This window comes from Entamoeba histolytica, genomic scaffold (genome assembly GCF_000208925.1).
Source record: "Entamoeba histolytica HM-1:IMSS scf_1104750517549 genomic scaffold, whole genome shotgun sequence".
NCBI lineage: Eukaryota > Evosea > Mastigamoebida > Endamoebidae > Entamoeba > Entamoeba histolytica.
This window is the reverse complement of record NW_001915000.1, coordinates 20,936-38,288: the sequence shown is the minus strand read 5'-3', so window position 1 is coordinate 38,288 and position 17,353 is coordinate 20,936. Positions and strand designations below refer to the sequence as shown.

At 26.0% G+C, this 17,353-nt stretch overlaps 8 protein-coding genes across 8 annotated transcripts, besides 1 other annotated feature; 7 read left to right on the top strand and 1 right to left on the bottom strand.

The window, feature by feature from the left end:
- Nucleotides 1–12: 12 nt before the first annotated feature.
- Nucleotides 13–546, top strand: EHI_082270 (aspartate ammonia-lyase, putative; the record flags this gene model as incomplete). The annotated part of the gene is made up of 1 exon (XM_001913840.1): nt 13–546. One exon carries the CDS (start codon nt 13–15, stop codon nt 544–546), a length of 534 nt encoding a protein of 177 aa, XP_001913875.1.
- A 529-nt stretch (nt 547–1,075) lies between these two features.
- EHI_082260 (CXXC-rich protein) lies at nt 1,076–4,183 on the top strand (the record flags this gene model as incomplete). Its single annotated transcript, XM_646832.2, has 1 exon — nt 1,076–4,183. One exon carries the CDS (start codon nt 1,076–1,078, stop codon nt 4,181–4,183), a length of 3,108 nt encoding a protein of 1,035 aa, XP_651924.2.
- A 206-nt stretch (nt 4,184–4,389) lies between these two features.
- EHI_082250 (uncharacterized protein) lies at nt 4,390–5,568 on the top strand (the record flags this gene model as incomplete). The annotated part of the gene is made up of 1 exon (XM_646831.2): nt 4,390–5,568. The coding sequence occupies one exon, from the start codon at nt 4,390–4,392 to the stop codon at nt 5,566–5,568; it is 1,179 nt and encodes a 392-aa protein (XP_651923.2).
- Nucleotides 5,569–5,931: 363 nt separating this feature from the next.
- EHI_082240 (uncharacterized protein) lies at nt 5,932–6,672 on the top strand (the record flags this gene model as incomplete). Its single annotated transcript, XM_646830.2, has 1 exon — nt 5,932–6,672. The coding sequence occupies one exon, from the start codon at nt 5,932–5,934 to the stop codon at nt 6,670–6,672; it is 741 nt and encodes a 246-aa protein (XP_651922.2).
- Nucleotides 6,673–7,006: 334 nt separating this feature from the next.
- On the top strand, nt 7,007–7,648 carry EHI_082230 (Rab family GTPase; the record flags this gene model as incomplete). The annotated part of the gene is made up of 2 exons (XM_651114.1): nt 7,007–7,081; nt 7,175–7,648. 2 exons carry the CDS (start codon nt 7,007–7,009, stop codon nt 7,646–7,648), a joined length of 549 nt encoding a protein of 182 aa, XP_656206.1.
- A 284-nt stretch (nt 7,649–7,932) lies between these two features.
- Nucleotides 7,933–12,075, top strand: EHI_082220 (protein tyrosine kinase domain-containing protein; the record flags this gene model as incomplete). Its single annotated transcript, XM_646828.1, has 1 exon — nt 7,933–12,075. The coding sequence occupies one exon, from the start codon at nt 7,933–7,935 to the stop codon at nt 12,073–12,075; it is 4,143 nt and encodes a 1,380-aa protein (XP_651920.1).
- Nucleotides 12,076–12,673: 598 nt separating this feature from the next.
- On the top strand, nt 12,674–13,267 carry EHI_082210 (uncharacterized protein; the record flags this gene model as incomplete). The annotated part of the gene is made up of 1 exon (XM_646827.1): nt 12,674–13,267. The coding sequence occupies one exon, from the start codon at nt 12,674–12,676 to the stop codon at nt 13,265–13,267; it is 594 nt and encodes a 197-aa protein (XP_651919.1).
- A 672-nt stretch (nt 13,268–13,939) lies between these two features.
- EHI_082200 (heat shock protein 70, putative) lies at nt 13,940–15,799 on the bottom strand (the record flags this gene model as incomplete). The annotated part of the gene is made up of 1 exon (XM_646826.2): nt 13,940–15,799. One exon carries the CDS (start codon nt 15,797–15,799, stop codon nt 13,940–13,942), a length of 1,860 nt encoding a protein of 619 aa, XP_651918.2.
- A 1,105-nt stretch (nt 15,800–16,904) lies between these two features.
- Nucleotides 16,905–17,353: a repeat region.

The window sequence follows — 17,353 nt, the reverse complement described above, 5'->3', positions numbered from 1 at the left end:
GATCTTAGATTAATGACATCAGGACCAAGATGTGGATTAGGAGAAATCTTATTACCACCAAGACAACCAGGAAGTTCTATTATGCCAGGAAAAGTTAATCCAGTTATTGCTGAAGTTATGAATCAAACTTGTTTCCAAGTTATTGGTAATAACACTACAATTATGTGGGCTGCATCTGCTGGACAATTTGAACTTAATGTTATGGAACCAGTTATGTTTTATGATCTTCTTACTTCACTTGAAATAATGAAGAATGCATTCTTCACTTTTAGAACAAATCTTGTTCATGACTTAAAAGCAAATAAAGAAAGAATGCAATGGTTTGTTGATAATTCTGTTGGAGTTATTACTGCACTTAATCCACATGTTGGTTATGAAGTTGCTGCTGCTACTGCTAAAGAAGCTATTGCTAGTGGAAGACCTGTTAGAGATATCATTCTTGAAAAGGGTGTTTTGACTAAAGAACAACTTGATATTATCTTAAGACCTGATGAAATGACTACTCCAGGAATTGCTGGTGCTGAATTACTTCATAATAAGAAATAAAATCTTTTACTTCTTTAATAAAACAATTCATTTTTAATTGAATTTCTTTCATTTTTTTGAGTTATTTGTTTTCTTCTTTGAAGATAAATTTGACAATTATTGAATTATTTCTATTATAACTGTGTTATTATCTTTTCTTTAGATAAATGTCTTTCTTCTCTTCTAACAATAAAAACTTGTTTTTTTCTTTTAAATATCAAAATACTTTTATTCATAATAACTTTCACTTGTTATATTCGATTATGAATCATTCACAATTTTTTTATCAAGAAGTTGTTATAATAACTGATCTTTTTAATGTAAATTAATTATTGTCATTTCACTCTTATTTTTGAATTATTTCTAACATTATTTATAACATATTGTATTTTTATACATCAAACTATTCTTTCTTGCATTAGAAGTATTTTTATACTACAACAAAATAACCATTATTTCTAGACAACCAAATTTGAAGAATGTTTTTGAGTTACTTAAGAACCACATCTTCATTTATTTAAAAATATTTAAATTCTACTTCACTGAGATAATGACAACTCTCATTTTATTCACATTTATTGTACTTTCTTTTGGAAAAACTTGGTGTTGGAGTGACGATTATAATGATTATGTTAAATATAAATACACAAAGAAATCAAATTGTAATGGAAAAGGATGGAGTTACTCTTCAGAGAGTGTTATTAATAGACAAACTTATCGTTTTGAAATAAAAAATAATGAAATAGGATCAATCAAAAAGTTTAGTGATATTGAAGGAAGTATAAATGATAGAGATATGTATTTTTCATTTTCACCAAATTTTCAATCTAATTCCTTTAAAGTGTTAATAGTTGAAACTAACCGTCCAAAAATAATAATATGGATTTATCATAAACATGGAACTGATGGTCTTTTTGTTGGTATTGGTTGTTTTGAAAGTGATAATTGTCGTAAAAGTATTAGTAATAATTATGGAGCTTATATTTATATTTTTGATAAGTCAATTATTGTTTATTCTAAAATGGATGAGAAATGGGTTATTGATTTCAGTAATCGAGCTGTAAATTATGAAACTAAAACAATTCCATTCATTTATATTGACGGTGATGATAAACAAACTGTTTCATGTAAGTTTACAACTGACTTATTTAGTGGAAGAAGTTATAATGACCCACAGAGGTATTTATTCACTGGTAAAATCGATTCTGTGACTAAGATTGATAGTATGAACAACAATTTTATCATAAAGTCTGTATGTTCAAGAACAGTTAATGACAATACAATTCAACGATATATGGCAATTGACTCTTCAGATACTTCATTACACTCGATATGTGATTGTACTTCTCAATCAAACATAATATCTACTAATAAATCTAATTATGACTTTGTTGATTGCTCATCTAATAGTACTTATTTTGACCTTAGATTTAACCAAACAAGTTCTACATCAATTCAATTCCAAGTGTTTGAATGGTATTCAATTATTCCAGAGCCAGATAAACATTACTCATTTTCTGTTCCTGAAAACAAAGAATTGAATGTTCTGGAGTGCAGGTTTGAATCAACTTCAATTACTCTTGTTGAGGGAAAGATGACTTGTCATTCATTGTTTATTGATGCAAAATCAACTATTGTCATAAAAGAAGCATCATCTTTCTCAGTTTCAACCGTCACAACACTTGGAGAAATTAACAATCTAAATCAGAATGGAATTATTATCAACTTTGGGACATTGTCTAGCATTGACACTCCTATTATTATCACAACTGATCAGTCTCAATCAACATGTTTTGAACTTGTTTCTTCAAATCTACCTATTAATGTCATTATAAATGGTGGTTATGTATTAGAAAAGAAACTACTTAGAATATGTCCATCAAATGACATTGATTCAAATATTGTTTGCACACTGAAAACAAATACAATAAATAATACAAATACATACCAAAATGTTGAAGGAACAATTGTTCATTGTCCATGTTATGGTTTGAGTTGTATCACAAAATTTAGTAAAGAAGATACACTTATTATTTCATCAGAATATCAAGGTATTATTGAGTTGATTAACTCTACTACACAAGTCATTGAACAACAATATAAATCACTTAGTACATTAAGAATAAAAGGAATTAAAAACATTGCTATCATTACTACAAATTCAAAAACTTCAAATAACTTTGTACTAAATATTGAAGCTGGAAGTAAGATATTAGTCACTGGAAATGAAATAGGATTTTCTCAAAACAGTACAAATAAACTTTCAACGAAAGTAGGATCAGAATATCCATGTCAAGCATTATTCTTTAATGGAGAAACAAGTGAATGCAGTAAATGTAAAAACACAATGATTGATGAATATTGTCCATTTGATAATGAAATACCAAAGCATTGTTTAAAATACAAATCATTAGATGAATGTATTCAATGTGAAGAGAATTATTACTTAGAAGATAAATTATGTACCATATGTCCAACAAATTGTTTAAAGTGTTTAAATGGAGTATGTATTCAATGTAAAGATAATTATTTCTTAGACAATGGAAGTTGTTTGAATAAAACAGATCCAAATATTCAATTGATAATAAATAATGTAGTTATGAAATGTCGTGACTCTTTTTATTCTATTGGAAATGAATGTTCTTCTTGCTCAACGAATTGCCAATATTGTTCGATAAATGATAGAGGGTATGAAGAGAGTGTATGTTCTATTTGTTCAAATTCAACTATTCTTACTTCATCTCAGCAATGTTCAACAATTCCAAATTCAGAAAGAACAAGTAATATAAACGCAATAGAGTGTGAAAGTAAATACAAAATAGTCAATGGAAAATGTGAATCATGTAATCAATTTGGTTCTTTATGTCAGAAATGTACTTCTAATCAGTGCATTCTTTGTTTAGATGGGATTATTAATGAAAATGGTATTTGTGTAGACCCAACAACAACAGGATGTTTAAAAAAAGATGACATAAAAACAAGTTATTGTATGAGATGCAAAGATGCAGACAAATATTATGATGGGACAAGTTGTGTAAATACAAACAACTGTTTAACAATGAGAAACAAAGAAATGTGCTATGAATGTCAACAAGGATATATTTATAACACAAAAACCTCTCAGTGTGTTAATAAAACAAATTTACAGACAAATGTACTAGAAAGATGTATCATTTGGAGAGGTGAACAAAAAGATTTATGTTTAAGGTGTCAAGACAATTATTATTATGACAAAGAATTACAGTCATGTGTTGGTTGTAGTTCAGAATGTTTAACCTGTTCAAATAAAGATATTTGTTTCACTTGTAAAGAAGGATATTCATTAATAAATACAAGTTGTATTTTATCATCAACAATTATTCAAAATTGTAGATTACTTATTGTTGGAGGAAGTAAATGTGCTATTTGTAATTCTCATTATTACAGAACGAATGATGGGTTATGTGAAAAATGTTTAGAACATTGTAATTTATGTTATAAAGATGACACTTGTAATGCATGTGATGATAATTATTTCTTATTAGAAAATGCAACAGAATGTATATCATTTGATGAATTAACACATTGTAAAATAAAGATGAGTGAAGGATGTGAGTATTTGATTTACCGAAGGGTGATTTTATTCTTTCTTTTTAATTTGTCTAAGAAATATTTATGACTTGAGTGTTGTATTAAATAAACTAAAGATCAAAGAAGTAAAAATAACTTAAGATATTGTCTCTACAAAACGTATCATTCTTTATTTCCTTTTTTTGTCAAATTCACTATTTCCAAATGAATGGAAAGATTCTTTATGAAACATTGAAACGAAAAGAAACAGAAAAAATTTGATATTTGAGGATGTAATTAGAAATTATTCAATGTATGAATATTGATATTGATATTAAATTTCTTAAAACAGTATTAAGAAGACTAATTGAATGTGACACACAAAGTTTCAACAAAGATGATTTTGAAATAATTAAATTATTAAAAGAAATTTGTGAAGGGATTGGGATGATTGTTGAAACTATACCCACAAAGAATAATCCAAATAAAATAAATTTTATAGCTTATTGGACGAAGCAACCACATAAAATCATTTTTAGCTCACACTTTGATACAGTTCCTGTTGGAGATTTGAAAGAGTGGAAATATCCACCCCTTAAAGCAACAGAAGAAATAGAATTAAAAACAGGGAATGTTTATGTTTATGGAAGAGGATCAGCTGATATGAAAAGTGGATTAGCTAGTCAATTATGTATCTTAAAATATCTTCAAGATATGCAAATGAAGATTAGAGATTCAATTCTATTAATTGTTTCAAGTGAAGAAGAGGATGGTACTTTAGGTGCTAAAGATCTTGTTAAACAATGTCCAGAATTGTTTACATCAGTTGAATTAATTATTGTTGATGAACCAACAAACTTAGATATTGGAATAAGTGAAAAAGGTGAATTAAGATTAAAGGTAGAGTGTCATGGAATTTCTGCACATGCAAGTTCTCCAAGTCTTGGTTTGAATGCAATTGAAGGAATATACTCTCTCATACAGTGGATTAAAAAAGATTTACCCTTATCACCTGATGATACAAACCAAACGACATTTAATATTGGAACAATTAAAGGTGGAAATGCACCAAATGTTGTTGCTGATTATTGTGTTACAGAGATTGATATTAGAACTTCTTCATATATTTCAGTAGAGGATATTATGAATAATATTAAAACAATAATTGCTTCTATTGAATCTACAACACGGTTTAAATTTGTTCTTTATGAAGAAAGTAAGGAATTACCAGTTACAACTGATATCAATAATAAGTATGTTAAATTATTAACAAAATGCATTTATAAAGAAATGCCTAAAAGTTCAATCAAAAGAATGGCATATGCAACTGATGCTGCTGCATTTGCCCACACTCAAAACAAACCACAAGTCATAATCTTTGGACCAGGCAATGAAGCAGTTATTCATAAACCAAATGAATATGTTATATTTCAATTTGTAGAAATTGCAACAAAAGCGTTAGTCTCATTTCTTTCTGAAATAAATGAAGAATAACTTAAAATGAGTCATTTAATAATAGTATTAAATTAAATTGAATAATAATGATTTTTATTTTTGATTTATTTTTCAACTAAACACATAACTTACTTTAAAGAAATAAAACAGAAAAACTAAAAAAAAAATTTAACTTTAAAATAATAAGAAAAGGTTAAAATGTTAATCATTTTATCACTTCTCTGCTTAATTTTTATTATTTTAGTCATTCTTTATATCAAAAGTTCAACTCAGAAGAAGTTAGATCAACAACTTTATATATACCAACAATTAAAATTTGATGATGCACCTAAACGATCATGTGTTTCAAATAGTCATCAACCATTATTTAAAGTATCGAATGTATCAAGAAAAACTTTTTCAATGAATGATTTTGAAACTTCTTTTATTTCACATCTTCCACCATCAAACGTACCTAAAATAAATGTTCCACGATCATCATATAAATTTACTGAAGATGAAATAAATTCAAAAAGGTCATTTGTAACAAACTCATATAATGCAACAACCCAAAATAACCCAACCGTAATTCAACCATTTCAACAAACAACAATGAATGCTAATTCTTCTGGATTTTATCCTGTTGCACCATCTTCAATACCTCCATCCATTTTAAACCCACCTATTATAACAAAACCATTTCAAAATTTTCTTCCATCAAATGTACCAGTTCAACCAAATAAACTGAAAAACCAAAACTTATGTAATAAAACACCTTTAACTCAATTCAATGTTATTACTACTTCTACAACAACACCCAACTTCACTTCTTCAATAACTTCTAAATCTTTATCATCTTCTTATTTTCAACAACCATTAGTACCACCTCAATCAAAAACACCTCCAATGTATGAAAGAGTTAGAGTTCCAAGTCCAATTCAAAAACCTGAATTAGCTGCTTATTCTCCTGGAATACAACGAAACCAAATTCGACCTTCTCTCCAAAGACATTTTGCTGAACTATCATTAAATACAAAGAAATTTGAAACACCAACTGGAAGGTCATTAAAAGGGAATGAAGAAGAATCTCCTTTAAAGAAGAAAAATCAACCAGAATCCGACATTTCATATTCAGAAGATCCATATATTGAAGTTGACAACTAATATCATTTTTAGAATTTAATATTTTTGTTATTTGAATAACATAAAAAAGAGAAGGAAGTAAAAATAAAGTAAACAAAAATAGAAAGGATGAACTAGAAAAAGGAAGAAGGAAATAGTAAAAAGAATAATAAAAAAGTAGAAATATGAAGAAAAAGGAAAAAAAGAAAATAGAGAAGATCTGACAAAATAGAAAAGAACTTTCATGTCGAAGGAGTCTAGTTTATATGAAGGGTTTGATTGTTGTTTTTAAGGTAAAATGTTTTTAAAAAGAAGTGAAAACAAAAAGGTTATCATTTCTAAAGAAAAAGAGAAATAATCAACATGTAGCGATAAAATGACAACAGAGTTTAAAATAGTTTTTACAGGAGATCCATCTGTTGGTAAGACGTCTCTCATATATCAAATGATAGTTTGTTCTTATTAATAAAAAAGAAATGAAGAAAACAAAACAAGAAAAAGAAAATATAAAAAGAAAATAAGAAGAAAGTATTAATTTAAATAGGAAGGAAAGTTTCATGAAGAACTTCCAAGTACTATTCCTGAGTCACAACAACATACAGTTACAGAGGGGAATCAAATCTATGTATTTAATCTGAATGATACAGCAGGACAAGAAGTCTATCGTACAGTAACATCATCATATTATAGGTCGTGTCATGGAGTGTTTTTAGTATATGCACAAGATGATAAGACATCATTTGAAGATTTAAGGGGATTTTTTGATGATATCACTACATATACGAAAGGAAAGAAGCCTATCATTTATCTTCTAAGCAATAAAAAAGATTGTGAAAAAATTGTAAGTACAGAACAAGGACAAAAATTTGCAAAAGAAAAAAAGATAGTCTTTTTTGAAGTTAGTGCTAAGACAGGAGAAGGAGTTAAAGAAGCATTTGAAAATATGCAAACTGAATTAAAAGGAACTGGTGGAAATAAAAAAGGAAATTCAAAATCAGGAAAGTGCATTTTGTTGTAATTTGTAAAGCCACATAAAATGATAAAATGTTTTGATTTAATTTAATTTAAAAGATGGTTTATATCTTCTTTTTATAGTCATTGTCTTTTCTTTTCTTTTTTTATTTAATAAAATTATGAAAATTTCAGGTTTATAAAACAAAATAAAAGAAAAATAAAAAGAAAAAATTGTGAATAAAGGAAAGAAATAAGAATAAAGAGTTTTTCACTGAATGAATAAAAAATTATCAATTTTTTAAGAAAAAAAAAATAAAAAGTACTGAGAATAAAGTAAACAAAGTTAGTATGAAGAAGTTAGGTAATACTTCTTTATTTATCATAGTCTTTCTTATTCTTTTAATTAATGAAAGTTGTTTTGGGAAAAAATGTCAATGTGGTGATGGTATTTGGGATAGTTTTTGTGAAGACTGTGATGGAAATTCTCATTGTGGAAGTAATTGTAAATGTAAAGATGGATATCAACCAAATGGATTAGGTGAATGTATAATACAATGTCTTTATGGAGATAATTGTTTAGAAGGATGTTATTTACCAAATGAATGTGAAAAATGTGATACAACAAAACATATTAAAAGTGATTGTAGTGATTGTGAAGATGGATATGTATTTAATGGATATGGTAATTGTATAGAAAAACCCAAATTAGTTGAGACATGTTTTTCTTTTTTTCAACGAACAAAGAATGATAAAGTGTATATTATTAATGAAAATACTGATATTTTTCATACTGTTTTTATGAATGAAACTGTATTTAGTAAAACATTATGTTCTGATGTTGTTTCATTTACACAACCATATACATATGGTATTTGGATTAAATTAATAAGTCTTAAAGAACAATACGTCAGTATTGCTTTAAATGATTATACTGAATCAGAATTATTATATATTGATTCAATTGGAAATTATTTTGAAAATCCATATTCAATTGCAACACAAATGGATTGTGATGAAATTAATACTCCAAGATGTAATTTATTTAATTTAAAAAGTGCAGAAAATATATTAACACCAAGATTAATTATTCATTTACAACCATCTATTCCTATTTATGTTTTTATTCATTCTCCTTATGGAAAAACAATTTCAGAACCATTCACATTTTATCTTAAATCTATTACTCATCCTTGTATTGAAAGGGCTATTGAAATAGACTTAATTGATGTTATTGATGTACCTACAATATATTTAGATAAATATACTACATTTGTTTCAACTTCTGTTTGTCTTACAAAAGCACAATATGTTAAATGGTATAAATTAATTGGAGCAAATAAAAAAATGAAAATTAGTTTATGTGATTCTAGTTATGAAGGAAGTGTTTCAATTCAAGTTATTGGTTTTCCTGATAAAAATACTATCGATTCTTGTTCAAGTACTCACGCTCGTTGTAATAAATATGTCTCTGGAAATTGTCCAAATACACTTTATTCAACAACAATTGTTGAATTAATTGATACTGAACAATTATATGTTGGAATTACATTCTCAAATCAAGAAATTAAAGGAAATATTTCTATTTCTTTTGAATTTGTTTGTCCAAACAATTGTGGAGAACATGGATTTTGTAGTGAATCAGCAGAAGGTTGTATTTGTGAAGAAGGTTATGTTAATACTGATATAGGATGTAGTAGTTGTGGTAATGGAAAGAAGGATGAAAATGAAGATTGTGATAATTCTTATAAATTTGATTCACAGTGTGATAATAATACATGTTCTTGTATTTCACCTTTTGTACCAATAAATTTTAATGGAACTATACGATGTAGTTTACCTTCATGTGGAAATTATCAAATTGATATTGGAGAAGAATGTGATGGTGGAATGGAATGTGAATATTGTTTTTGTATTAATGGAGCACAACCTCATTCTATTCCACAAATTGGTTGTATTCCTTCTACATGTGGTAATAATTTACTAGATAAAGAAGAAGAGTGTGATGGTGGAGAAGGATGTTATGCATGTCAATGTATTGAGGGATATTATTCAGTACATTCGTTGTCATGTAGAAGAAATAATTTTATTAAAGACACTATTATATATTTATCATCCATTATTATATTTTATATATTCTTTTGGACTGCATTATTATTCATTCATTTATTCATTTATACAAAGTTAAATAAAATTATTACTAAAGAATTAAATGAACAAGAAATGATTCAAGAAATTTGTAATTGTGGTGTTATTCCTTTTGATAAAGATAATGCACAAAGACTAGAGATCTTTAATAATCCTTACTTTTCTTTTTCTGATTCTATTATATCATTTCTAAACGAAGGGAAATTAGATCTTGAAAAAAGTTATTCATTCCAATTTACTCTACGTAATACTTACAAAAAGGTATTATTATATACATTTCATGGTAAAGAAAATCCAAAATATAAACTTATTTTTTCTCCTACAACAGGGGCATTACATACACAAGAAGTAGTTACTATTACAGCTCAACTTATGATATTTTGTACAACAAATTTAAAAGAACGAATTCATGTCACTTTGAGGTTTGGTCAAATTAAATCGGCAATGAAAGAAATTGATGATATAATTACAAGAAATAACCCACAATTACTTCAAGATTCTAGTTCAACCAATTCATCATCATCACTTATTCTTCAAACACAATTACATACTGAAGAAAGTAAATCTTCTCTTCTCAGTATTAAAACTAAAGTTAAACCACCAAAAGTTGAAAGGTTTTATGTTAATATGGAATTACGAGCAGAAAGTAAATTATCAACACATATTGATTTTGATGAAATAGAATTAAAACAACCACCTGTAGGACAAGGTTCATTTGGATTAGTATATCGAGGGTTTTGGAGAGGAGTAGAAGTAGCAATTAAAATGATTAAGTCAGATCTGTTAGACACAGAAACATTATTACCAAGTTTTAAAGCAGAGTGTAATTTAATGGAGAGAATACGATGTCCCTATGTTTTGTCTTTTGTTGGAAGTGTACAAATGCCTGACCAATTATGTTTAATAACAGAATTTTGTAGTATGGGTTCTGTAAGAAAATATATGAAAACAAATTCATTAACAACACAATTAAAAGTAAGAATTTGTCAAGACATTGCGAGAGGAATGAATTACTTACACCAAAATAATATTGTTCATAGAGATTTAAAAACAGATAATATTTTAATGTTTAGTACTAATCCAAATGAAGCTATGTTATGTAAAATTTCTGATTTTGGAACATCACAATTATATGTTGAATCAAAAAATTCTAAAAAAATCGTTGATGTTGGGACTCCTGCTTATATGGCACCAGAAGTTCATAATCCTAAACTAGGAGATGCTAGTTTTAAATGTGATGTTTTCTCATTTTCTATTTGTTTATTAGAAATATGGTTGACTCATCAACCATATGACCCTGAACAATTTCCTGACTCTGAATCTATTCAATCCTTTATTATGGCAGGAAAACGTTTAGTTATACCGAATGAATGTGTGTATAAACGAATTATTAGAAAATGTTGGGCACATAAACCAAAAAATAGACCAACATTTAATGAAGTTTCATTAGAATTGGATTCTATTTATCAAAGAATAATTAAAACTACAAGAAAAAGACAAAACACTATTTCTGTATTACATCCAACTGAATTCAGTAGTACTACTCCATTTTCTCCAATTGAATCACCTGATACATTAGCTCCTGAATCTTTATCAAGTACTCATGGAGTAACTCCAAAAATTATGTTACCTGAATTATCTGTAGCACCTTTAAATATTCCTGATGGAAAGATTCAAGCAAAGGTTAGTGATAGGTTAAATAAAGTTACAAACACTCAAAGATTTTCAACTCCTTCTGTTCATTCTCAACTAGAAGAAAATCAAGAACAAGAAGAAAAAGATGATGAAGAATATTCTGTTGTAGAAATATCAACACCAAATACTCCAGCAACTTCATTAAATCAATCAGGAATTCAAACACCAAGGAATCGTAAAAGAATGAATAGTATCATACAACCAAGTAGTATAGATAAAATTAGTACTGTAGGAGATAATACTTCGAATAATGGAACAATTTCAATTAAATCAAATAGCAATTTATTAGAACATGAAGAAGTATTAAGTTTAAGAAAAGATGATACAAACCCATTACGTAAAAAAAGAACAAACGTTATTTTAAAAGATAAATTTGATACATCTTCATTTGGAGATATTCCAACACCAATATTAATTGCTCTTGAATCAAGCAATGAACAAAAAAGATATTCATGTGGCACAACAGGGGGATTAAAACAAAAATCACCAGTTATATTGTATAATGAAAATAAACAACCAATTAAAATAAAAATAAGTTCTTTTACAGAAGAAGAAAATAAAAGAAAGAAAAGTGAATTAAGAAATGTAATTTCTCCTGAGATTAATCAAAAAAATGTAAAAACTACTTTACTAAAAGAAGGTAAAGAATAATATTATTTATATAAATGTATGTTTTTTACATCTCTTTTTAAATGTATCGAGTTTTTTTTTAATTTTTTTGGCGTTGTAATTGGAAGAGTCTTTATACTTTTTTTTTCTTTATGAAATACCCCATTTTTGGTGTTTTCGAAGTTATATGAAAAAGGGGGTTGGAGTGAAGATACAAAGTATATCACTAATAAAATTACTAAAGAAAAAATCATTAATTAAGTTATTCAAATGAAGATAGATAATTCGTGTTACCTTTTGAAATTACTTAAACCATTTCCTAGAACAAAGAGAAGAAGAAGAAATTCTTAAATAAAAAAAGTCTATTTATAAAAGTGTTTTTTTTGAAATAAAAGAATTAGAAAGAGTTCTTTAATGACAAAATCAAAAACGGAAACATCAAATTAACAAGTTAATATTCGCATATGAAATCACCATGACTAATAACTAGAATTTAGCAACTAATACGAAATAAAAAAAAAGAGTTTTCAGATAGTAAATAGTTCGGTAAAAAGAAAATCATAATAATAAGATATTTCAAGTTAATTGTAGTGTTATTTAAAGAATCTACTAATAAATCATTTTAATTAAATAATAGTGAATGCAAGGACAATTTATTAAAGAATCAACTTTTATTAAAACAGAAAAAACTTGGAAAGAACCAAAGAAAGATTTCAGAACAGTTAGGAATCAACAAGTTTATCAACAAGGAATTTTATTAGCTTTATTAAATCAATATTTTGATATAGAAATAAGAAAACCATTAAAAAAAGCTCATTCATTTGAACAATTAATAAGAATTCATAGACTAATTATTGGTTCAGAAATTATTGATGTAGAAAAGTTTTGTGATCATAGATGTAAAGAAAAGTTTCAAAAGGATCTTTGTAAAGGAATTAATGAAAAAACAGCAAAAAGGAGATTAGAAAATATTAGAATTGTTGAAATGGTTTTCTTATTAATGGATATTTTAATGGAATTTGGATATCTTTTTGATACTTCTTGTACTAAAGGAAAGAAAGGAACTGTTAAGTATGAACGAATCCAAAATATCTTTTATAATGGTAAAAAGGTTTATGACTATAATCATTTTATTTCTATTGGAAAATCTGTTAACTCTTATTTGTTATTATCTTTATCTAACCAAGATTCATTTTATTGGAAAAGAGGAACTGGTTGTTCAGAGATCTCTTGATCACTTTCGCATTTTTAAATATTTTTTTGTTCTTTTTTTAATATTTTCTTTTTTGATTTATTGAATAAAATGTTGAATTAGATGAAATTTTATTTGGAATTGGTAATTGAAACATAAATACTTAAAATTATATTAATACATTAATAATTGAATAAAATAAAATTTTTATTTAGAAATAACATTAAATGATAAAATATGTAAATTAAAGTTATTTTTATTGAATAATATATAAATAGAAATTAATGAACCAAAAAAATAATAAAGAAAATGAATTAATGGAATAGCAAAATAACATTAATATAATTTGGATAATAAATAATATTATAATGTATTGTTATATTGTTCTTAAATTAGAACAAATCCAATAATAAAACAACAAAAATATATGAAATTACAAAAAAAAAAAAAGTCAAATATTCAGATGATGATAAGAATTAAAAGTAGAAATATTAAATAATTATATAATAAGTATAAAAGTATATAATAATTATAATAATTATAAATAACATTCTTTTAATTAAAATTTAATTTGAATAATAATTATTTTAAGATAAATGAATTATAAATGAATTATAATAATAATAAAAATAAACAAATAAATAATAACAATAAAATATTGTTTAATATAGATGAAATTTTTTATTAACATTTGAAGTTGATGTTTAATTTGAATCATTTCATCCACTTCTCCCAATTTTCACGTTCATTTTCCATAAAAGCAATAACACTTTCTAAGTGTTTATATTTGGTACTTAATTCTTTTAAAACAGATTGATATTCTTCAATAGTAGAATATTTTTTATGACACATTGAATCATACCATTCATCTGGGACAAATTGACTATCAACTTCAATATCATTTTTAAGACCATTTAATAACACTAATAAACCATTTTTATGTTCTACTTCTTTTCTTCTTTTTTCATTTTCTTGAACTTGTTGTTTTAAAGACTGAATCACTTCTTTTGTTCTTTTTCTTTTTTTATCTTCAACAATTAAAGTTTTTTCTATTCCTAGTCCTTCAATCTTTGCTTCAACAGTAAATAACCCACTAGAATCAATTATAAATCTAACATTAACAGGAGTTTTCTTTGGTTGTGGTTTATCTATTTGAATTTCAAAATTACCAAGTTTTAAATTTTCTGGACAAATATCTTTTTCTCCTTCATAAATATCAATAGATAACGTTTTCTGTCCATCTATAGCAGTCATTAATTGTTTTTCTTTAACAACTGGTATTTCTGTTCCACTTGGAATAATTTTTTGAAATAATACTCCAAGGTTACAAACTCCTAATGATATCGGAACAACATCAGTATAATGTTTATCTGTTCCAAATGCCTTATATGCTGCTCCTTGACAAACTGCCAACATAGTATCTATTGTTGTTAATGGTTGTTTACCAAAAAATTCTTTAATCATTTTTTTAAAACAACATAGTTTAGTAGGACCACCAACAAGAATAACATCTTTTATTTCTTCTTTAAGAATACCTTTTTTGTTTAATGCTCGTTCTATCGTTTGTTGTATTCTTTTAAATAATGGATCACATAATTCTATAAATGTTGTTGAGTCAATAACCATAGATACTTCTTGTTGAATGTCTTCAAGATCTTTTTCTGGAACAACATCAGATAATGAAACTTCAACGTCATTTGTTTCTTCATTTGAAAATAAAATCTTTGCAAGTTCACAATTATGAAGTAGTCGTTTCTTTGATCGTGTACATGCCACTTCACTTCTAATGCTCTTGTCTTGAAAAGTAACATATTTTTCTAATTGTTCATTATTCTCTAATAAATAATTCATCATCTCTATGTCAATATCTTTCCCTCCTAAATGTGTATCACCATCAGTTGCATTAACAGTAAATTCTTTATCAGATACTGTGACAATAGAAACATCAAACGTTCCTCCACCAAAATCAATGACTATATATTTCCCACCATTTATTAATGTTTGTGACTTGTCATAGGCAATTGCTGCTGCCGTTGGTTCATTAACTAATTCAATTACTTCAATTCCAGCAATTTCAGCAGCTGCAGCAGTAGCATCTCTTTGTTCACTAGAAAAATTAGCAGGAACAGTAATAACTGCCTTAAAGTTATCACTAAGACTTTTGTTATTGATAGAATTAATTGCTTGTTGTTTTAAATATAGTAGTATTTGAGATGATACTTCTACTGGAGACACTTTCTTTATTTGGTTATCTTGTTCAATTTCATAAAACAATTCACCGTCTTCAACAGAAATTTTGTTTAATAAAGATTTATCATTTTCAATTTCATTTGGTTTTACTCTTCTGCCAATAAATCTTTTTGCTTCATATATGATGTTCTTTGAACGTTTGTTCATCATGGTTGCAGAAACCCCACAAATAATGTCTTGTTCAGATTTTGCAGGATAATACACTACAGAGGGGGTAAATTTATCATTATTAAATTTAATTACTTCAACACTCTGTTTGTTAACGTCATAATAACCAATAGAGCTATTTGTTGTTCCTAAATCAATCCCAAAGACAACTTCCATTAATCCTTTCTTCCTTTGTTTTTCTTTTTCAGTTTTTTCTTTTTTTCATTCATTTTTGTTAAATTATAGTTTTTTATGACAAAAACTATTATTTAATTATCTTAACAACATGAAACGTCAAATTCTTATTTTCTTTCTAATTTTTGAGAAGAGAAGATAAATAAAACCCACACTTTCTTTCTTGAGTATTTACAATATCCATTTATGATTATTGAATTTTCATCGGATTTCAAAATATGTTCTTATTAGATCTATTTTATAAATACTGTATTATTCAATGACTATTACTATTAAGATATCAAAGAATATTGTTTTTTATTCTCAAATAAACCAGTTAGTACTTCTTCCATAGAAAATAAAAGATTATTTGATTTTACCATCAACTTATTCAAATTATTAATTATTCAAATAGGATCATTGAAACTTCTTTATCGTGACTATAGAAGAGGTTGAGTCAACAATCAGAATATATTTTTATTTAGTTTCAATACTTATACCTTCATGCCTTTCATTGGTATTGAGTATATGTTCTTTATATAATGTTTCCTTTTAATTTTCATGCATCATATTCATTATCAAATCTGTGTATTCACTCTCTTCTTTATGAGATTCTTTTCATTGAAAAGAAAACAAGACATAAACATTCAAAGTCATAGAGAAGATAACTGTTCATTACAATAAAAAATTAATTAAAAAAGCAAATATTTAAATGTTAATGGAATTTGTTTCTATTGTTTTGTTTTATTCATTTGATATTAATCCAATCATTTATCTTCATAGACTAATTTAAATTGATATGTTTGAATATGATAGAATTAATAGTTAAAAAATGTTCATGATTTTAATCACAATGTTTTTAACTTCTTTATTTCTTTATTTAATCTAGTACTTGATGTATTTATTATTCATTTGTTTCAATTTATTATTTAATTTATTTTTATATATCTAGTTTCTTTATTCTTTATTTATTTTATTTAAACACAATCAATTAAAATTATAATATTCAACATTATTCGTATGAGTTATTAGACTCTTTTTATTCTTTTTATTTATTACTTATATTTCATCTTCATGTTTTATTTCTTTTATATTGTGCCAATGAATATTTATAGTTATTTATTTTCTTTAAACTAAAATTTAATTCATTTATTGTTATTATGACACTATCATAATTGAAATATCTTTTATTCCACGAGGTGATTTGTTTTATTTTCCAATTCTCTTTATTTAATATCACATGTGTTTCATATAACGATTTCCAATATTCTAAAGTAATATCGTTATTTGGATATATTTCATTTTTTTTGTTTCTTCCTTATTCTAATTTTCTTATTAGAATCAAACATGATTTTATTTGTATTGATTCTGATTATTTCATTTTTATTAAATTTAATTCTTTCTTTTATCATTGTTATCATATATTTTAGGTACTTTATTCTTTCTAGTGTTTTAACTTTTATTCCTTCTTCATCATGTTCATTTAATTTCATGATGTATTTTATCCTGTACAATTTCATTGACTAGATTTTCTAGTCTATTGATTTTCTTTAGGAT